General features: G+C 29.6%; 1 protein-coding gene across 1 annotated transcript; it reads left to right on the forward strand.

Moving 5' to 3' along the window:
- Window positions 1–5514: 5514 nt before the first annotated feature.
- NECHADRAFT_89464 (uncharacterized protein) lies at window positions 5515–6399 on the forward strand (the record flags this gene model as incomplete). The annotated part of the gene is made up of 4 exons (XM_003039130.1): window positions 5515–5678; window positions 5715–5728; window positions 5975–6103; window positions 6170–6399. The coding sequence occupies 4 exons, from the start codon at window positions 5515–5517 to the stop codon at window positions 6397–6399; spliced, it is 537 nt and encodes a 178-aa protein (XP_003039176.1).
- Between the last annotated feature and the right edge of the window lie 841 nt (window positions 6400–7240).

Raw genomic sequence — 7240 nt, forward strand, 5'->3', positions numbered from 1 at the left:
AAGCTAATATTAGATTAAGGTTTATATAGATTATAAGAATATTTCCTACTTTATAATAACCTAAGAACTTAGCGGATAATAACTATAATATACTAAATACCTCTTAGAATTTAATTATATTATTATCTATATTAAGGGATTAAAGAATAACTAAGTAAATACTATTAGCTAGAGACCTAACCTAGATATAGAGAAGATCTAAACTAAGGAATAATTATTATACTTTATACCTAAAGGATACCTATAATAATAAATTATTATATATATTAAGTAATAATAATACCTAAATATAACTTATATAGTAGAATAAGGTAATTTACTCCTTATAAAGATCTTAGAGTATAATAAATAACTTTTAAATAATAAAAAAATAAATAAATAATAAGTATTAAAGAAATTATAATATAACCTTATATATAAAATATATAATTACTAATTATATTAATATTAAGGAATTAATAAAACCCTAGAATAAGTTAAGATAATATATATTTTTCTTAATATAAAGAAAATTATTTTAATAATTATTAATTAATATAACCTTTATATAAAAACTAAGGCATAATACTATAAGCCCTATAGTAAACTATAACCCTTATTAATACCTTAGCTACTATAGAAAGCTATTATAATAGATTTTATTACTAAATTACCCCTATTAGAAGAATTAGCTACTAGAAACTTCTATAATAGTATTCTTATTATTATAGATAGATTTATAAAATTTTCTTATTTTATACCCTATAGAGAATTAATAATCGCTAAAGAATTTACTTATCTCTTTTATTTTTATATCGCTAAGATATATAATATATTACTTAAAATTATTATAAATAGAGGATTATTATTTACTTTAAAGTTTTAATAAAGCCTTATAGGATACTTAGGAATTAACTATAAGCTCTCTATAGTATATTATAAAGAGATAAATAGTTAAATAAAATATATAAATTAGATATTAGAATAATACCTTTAATATTATATTAACTATAAATAAACTAACTAAATTAAGAAGCTATTAGCCGCTTAGCTAGCCTATAATATAGCTATAAATAAAAGCATAAAGATTATATTAATATATATTAATTTTAGATTTATATTAAATACTTATTAATAATTATAAGATATTATTATTAATCCTAAAGTAATCCTTATTAGTAATTAATTATATAATCTATATAAAGAAATATAAATAGAACTTATATTTATTAAGAATAAAATAATAAATTATATTAATAAGAAAAAGATTAAAGGATTAACCTTCTTAGAGAGAAATATAATTTACCTCGTAATAGAAAATATTAAAATAAAATAATAAAATAAAAAACTTAATTATAAATATATTAAATTATATAAAATAAAAAATAAAATCTTAAAATATAATTATAAATTAGATTTATTACCTAAGGTTAAGCTCTATTTAATCTTTTATATTTTATTACTTAAATTAATATAAGATATTATCTAAGTAAAAATAGGTAATAAACCTAATATAGAAGTTAATAGACTAGAAGAATATATTATAGAGGCTATCCTTAATATAAATAAAATTAATAATAAAATAATATATTTTATTAAATAGAAAGATTACCTTAACTTAAAAAATATATAAGAACCCCTAGAATACCTTACTAATATATAATACCTTCTAAAAAGTATTTACTAATAATACTAAATATAGGCTTATTAAGACTAATAGTATTCTAATTAATTAAATTAATAGCCCTAAAAGAATATACCTCTATAATAATAGATAACTCCTCGTAGAGCTTACCTAATTCCTCTAAGGCATATAGGCCGCGCTTAAAGGCCTTATTACTATGCGCTTTAAGTAACTTCTTTTATTTCTAGATATAAATAAGCTTAGCTATTACTTCCTCTAAGGTAACCTCTGCCTTAGCCTCCTCGTCTTCTAGGCGCTTATACTCTTAGATATTTTTTATAACTATAGAAAGTTAGCTAATAACTATAAAGGAGTATTAATATATATCTATAGAAAGAAGCTATATTAGCTCTATTATATATTACTTTTATATTAATATAATTAGAATAATAATTAAAATAATTAGAGATTACCTTATAGGATAAGCCCTAATAGAAAGAATAAATATAAGGCATAATTTTAGAATTAAAAGCCTTAATATAAATAAAGAGACCTTATATTTTAGAAAGTTTTCGCAAGGAAATATACTTAGAAACTCGGCCTAATATTATATTAATAGAAAGAAATTTTTATAAGTTAGAGTTACCTACTAATAATACTTAGTCGCTAAAATTAATCTTAAGGATAAAACTAATAAAAGGGGAACCTTATATTATAGCTATAATATAAGCTAGGTAGGGAAATATAATAGAAATACTCTAACTAAGTAAGGGACTAAAGGGACTAAGTATTACCTATATCGGTCTAGGGACTAAATATTAAAAATATTAATCCTACCCTAGACTAAACCTAAAGGATATTAGTCTAAAGATTAACTATAAATATATAAAACGCGCTTATTATACTTTCTTATAATATATATAATAAGTATACGCCATATCCAAATATACGCCGCACTTTTCCCTCCTATATTAAACTTTCTAATTAATTAATCGATTTCTATATTATAAATAATATTAGACCTAAATATTAAAGCTAGAACCCTTCTTACCCTTTAAGCCCTTTAAAATAACCTAAAACTAAGTATTTAATATACCATAGGAATCTATAAGATTAATAAGCGGTAATTATATCGTCGTAGATAAGGGATTTAATCGCGATATAATTAGATCCCTAAGTTACGCCGATTATCTAATCTAGAGGAATAGATTATAATATAATTTATCTTTAACCTAGATTTATAAGGATTTCCTCCCCGATTATATACTATTAAAGAAATAATTAATTAATTACTTACTAACTGCGATATATTACCTATTAGTAAGCGCTAGGCTTATAACTTTATTATATAATATAAAGAGCTTAAGATTTATTTCTTTTATAAATATAATTACTAGAGAGCTAAATATAAAGATCTAATTATTATTTATAAGTAATTTTAGCTTATAGCGAATATAATTATAAAATATAATATTTAATTAGATAATATTTAGAACTTTAATAAGATTAGCTTTCTTATAGGCATAATTATAAGTAAAATAATTATTATAAGTATAGAAAGGCATAGAAGACTGAAATTAATATAACCTAGAAGCTAGGAATAGATTATAGTAATTTAGGCAATTAATATAAAAGGCTAAGCGATCTAGCTATTTATTATTAGTATAGGCTAATATTACCTCGCTAATTAATACTAAGAGAATAACCTCCCGGGCGATTAGGCTATTATAATAACCTAAAATAGCTAGACTAATAATAAAATCGGTCTTAAGTAGCTTAAATACTTTGACTAATATATAACTAAGCGATTAAATAATCGCTATTATCTTCTAATCCTTAATAGCTATGAAAATTATTACTTTATTGCCTTTAAGAGATATTACGAGGAAAATAAGATTATTACGCTTTATATATTACCTTATTTATCTTATTTACTTTAGCCTCTTAATATTAGGTATTTTAGCCTACTTAAGAAGGCTTATAGCTAAGAAATAAAATATCTAATTAGATACTTTATAACCTATATTTTAAAGATTAAGTTCTTTCTAGCTTTTTATACCGCTTATTAGGCTATTATAATAGAAAGAAATATTAGATTAGCCTTTAGAAGAGCTAAGCTTATTCCTCTTAACCTAGAAAGTATAGTCTCGAAGCTTAATATATAGCTATAGATTCTAATGCCTACCGAGGAGGTAATTAGCCCTATAAACCCTTAGGTCTTAAAGACCCTAAAGATTATACTTAAGGCTTAATCTTAGTTTAAATACCTTAATAGATAAATTAGGTAATATTAAAGTAGCTCCTTAGAGTTAATTCTAAGAGCTCTTAAGTCCCTTACTAAGAGAACTATAGTAATAATATATAAAAATGCCTTATTAAGGGCTAAAGTCTAAGACCTTCGGTAAATAAATAAGATACTAAGCCGGCACCGGAGGGCAAAAAGAACCTAATTATAGAGAAGAGGGGTAATAATAATAGAGGAGGGAAGGCAAGTAATTAATTAGATAGATAGTAATATATAGGTAATAGCAAAATCGTCGAGAAGTAGTAATTAAGGAAGGTCAGCGCGACCGGGGGTTTAGCGCTATAGTATATGCGGAAAGACCGGTTATAATATAAGGACTTATTAAGTAGTAATTAAGACTTCTAGCGAAGAGTATAGTAATTAATTTTAATTAATTAATTAATTTATTATATTTTTACTGCGGTTTTTAACTTAAGGGTATAAGAAAAGTGCGGCGTATACTTAGATGCGGCGCATGCTTATTATATATATTATAATAGCTACTTTAGTTATTAATATAGCTTAGTTATACTTAATACCTTAAGTATATTACTAGACGTAATATTATATTACCCTTTAAGGTTATATAATATTCTCCTTTACTAATATAAACCTATATAACTAGTTTATCCCTTAGGAAATATCCTCTCGTTATACTTTAAATAAATCTTTATTTTTTTTATTATTATATAAGAATTATAATTTATAATTATAAGCTTAATAAGTCTAATATTAAGCTAAGCTTTTTTATTTAAATTTATAATTTATTAAATACTTAATATATTTATATAAATCTTTAGCGCTATTATCTAATTAAATTATTATATCTTAGTCTTAAGATAAATAATCTTAATATTATTTATTATATTAGACTTTAGGACTATAAATATAATATATATAGAATAATAAAAAGGTATAATATATATACTAAGGTAATTAATTATAGATAAAAAAAGGGATTTAAAAGTATAAAAATAAGGGATTTTCTAATAAATAAGGTTTTTAAAGGTCTTTAAGTTAATTTAGGGAGGAATTATTAATAATAATAAAAGGTATAAAAGAAATTACTAAGGAAAGCTCTTACCTAAGCTTATAATTATTATATAAAGTGCCTATAGTTACCTTAAAGTATAAAAAATAATAATTAAAAGAGCTTTTTTTTTTTTTCTAAAATAAGGGTATTACCTAATGCGGCTATATATATAGCGCATAGCCCCTATAACGGGGCCGCATTAACTAATTATAGCGCGCTATAGCTTAATACTAATATACTAGTGTTGGAGAAGTGGCATGCATGATGATGTTACATAGGCAGCCACCTCAAGGGAAGATGTTACCCCATGATACCTTAATTGTTAGAACAACGTTACAGATCTATTATAGGATTAGCAGGTCTAGTATCTTGGTCTTGCCCCCTCAGATACAAAGACAACGAGGGAGAGCGAAGAATAAGGAGGACGAACACAAGGAACCTCATTAATATACCTAAGATTATCCTAATATTATCTTTAATCATCAGTTACCTAGTGAGGGCGCGCTATCTAATAATTAAGAGTCTTATCCGCTCTAAGATCTATCCGCGCTACGAACGATACGCGTTCCTCATATCATATAGATATTATCCGATATGACTGATAACGCCGTTTATTATAACGACGCCAAAGACTGGGAAGATTGGCAGATGGAATTCCGCAAACGAGCGGAAGGCGAAGACGTCTGGCAGTATATCGAGCCGACTAGCGACCTTCCGTGGCCGCAAGAGCCTACGCCACCGAATATCGCGGACTACTAGTCGAATATAATCTATGCTAATACCGAGTCGAATAGCTCCAGACGATCAGGTAGATCCCAGATAACTGGATCGGCTGTTCTATAAGGCCTCGGCGATCTTTCCGACGCTGGGAGGCTGAGCTTCTAGTAATATTGGAATGAATATATGGTAGCGATACGGAGATACGAGACAATTAAGAAGTCACTGAGAACCCTCCGCGAGTGGGTGCTAAAGACGGTCAATAAGTCAATCCAGAAGACTAACCTTCCGCCTAACGGCAATCTCAATAAGTGGTACGCGATCTTGGCCTAATTAGGCGAGGAATACGCGAGTCACCGGATGGAAGACGCTCGAATCGCCTTTAAGAATTATCTCCGATCAGCTCCAAAGAAGGAAGCAGGGCTCGAGAAGTGGATCGTCAGATGGAAAGAGCTCATGGCTGAAGGTTAGAGATAAGGAGTACCCGAGACGACGGAGCCCCGAGCGTGGGCCCTTGACTTCGTCAATGCAGTCGAAGAAACGGCGCCACTCTGGGCATCGAATTACCGACTGAACAAGCTAGATGCAGTGAACAATCGCGAAGTCAGCTATCGCGAAGTGGCAACGAATCTGTTGAGGGAAATCGCCAATAGACGCAACCGCAGCGCGGTTCCAAGAGGCAGCTACAAGGCCGGCTTCTTGACTCTCCACGGTCAGCAGGCTAATCAGGACGATATCGACCAAGATGACCGCGATACTTAGCCCCCAGAGCCAGCAAACCCTCGCGGTAAGGCAGGCAGTAAGGGCAGTAATAGCGGCCGAGGCGGAAAGAAGATAGATTAGAAGCGTAAATGGAAGGAATCCGACGCTGAGACTGAAAGCGGAAGAAGATGCAAAGCTTGCCTTGCGCCCGGTCATTCAATTAGCAGCTGCTTCTATGTCTTTCCGGAGAAGGCACCGGAAGGCTTTCGGTTTAACGAGGCGGCGGCAAGATTTGTAAAGATTCAAATTGAGTTAGATATAGCGATAAAAGAGGAGGTTAACCGGCTCTCGAAGAAAGCAAAACTCGAGTCAGATGACTGACTAGACCACGGGGTCGGAGTGACTAAAAGCTACTTCCTTGTCATTCGTGAAGGATCGAAAGCAGCGTTTAACTCGTCCCCGTACCCCTTGAAGAACTCGGCTATCTTAGATTCGGGTTCTACGATCCATATCTTCAATTCCTTCTCAAGGTTCCGAAATTACTAATACGCACTAACTGGCGATTTTGTATTCGCTGGAGAGGTGAAGGTGCCGATCTAAGGATACGGCGAAGTTGATATCTGCATTGATGGACCATAAGGCTTATGTATTATGATACTTTCTGATGTCGCATTTTGCTAAAACTTCGCATGTAATATTGTGTCCCTCTGGCGGCTACGTCGGAAGGGATATTAGTGGGACAATAAGGGTGCTAATAACTGCATCCGCAGGAGGGATGACTCCCTGGTATGTCGGTTGATTGATCAGTTCGATTAATTCGTCATTGAGCATATTCCTCTCGATATTACGAAAGTAGTATTCGCAGCACGACGGATTTAATTTAACTTATGGACCGAACGGA

The sequence above is a fragment of the Fusarium vanettenii genome (genome assembly GCF_000151355.1).
Source record: "Fusarium vanettenii 77-13-4 unplaced genomic scaffold NECHAsca_162_unmapped, whole genome shotgun sequence".
NCBI classification, from domain to species: domain Eukaryota; kingdom Fungi; phylum Ascomycota; class Sordariomycetes; order Hypocreales; family Nectriaceae; genus Fusarium; species Fusarium vanettenii.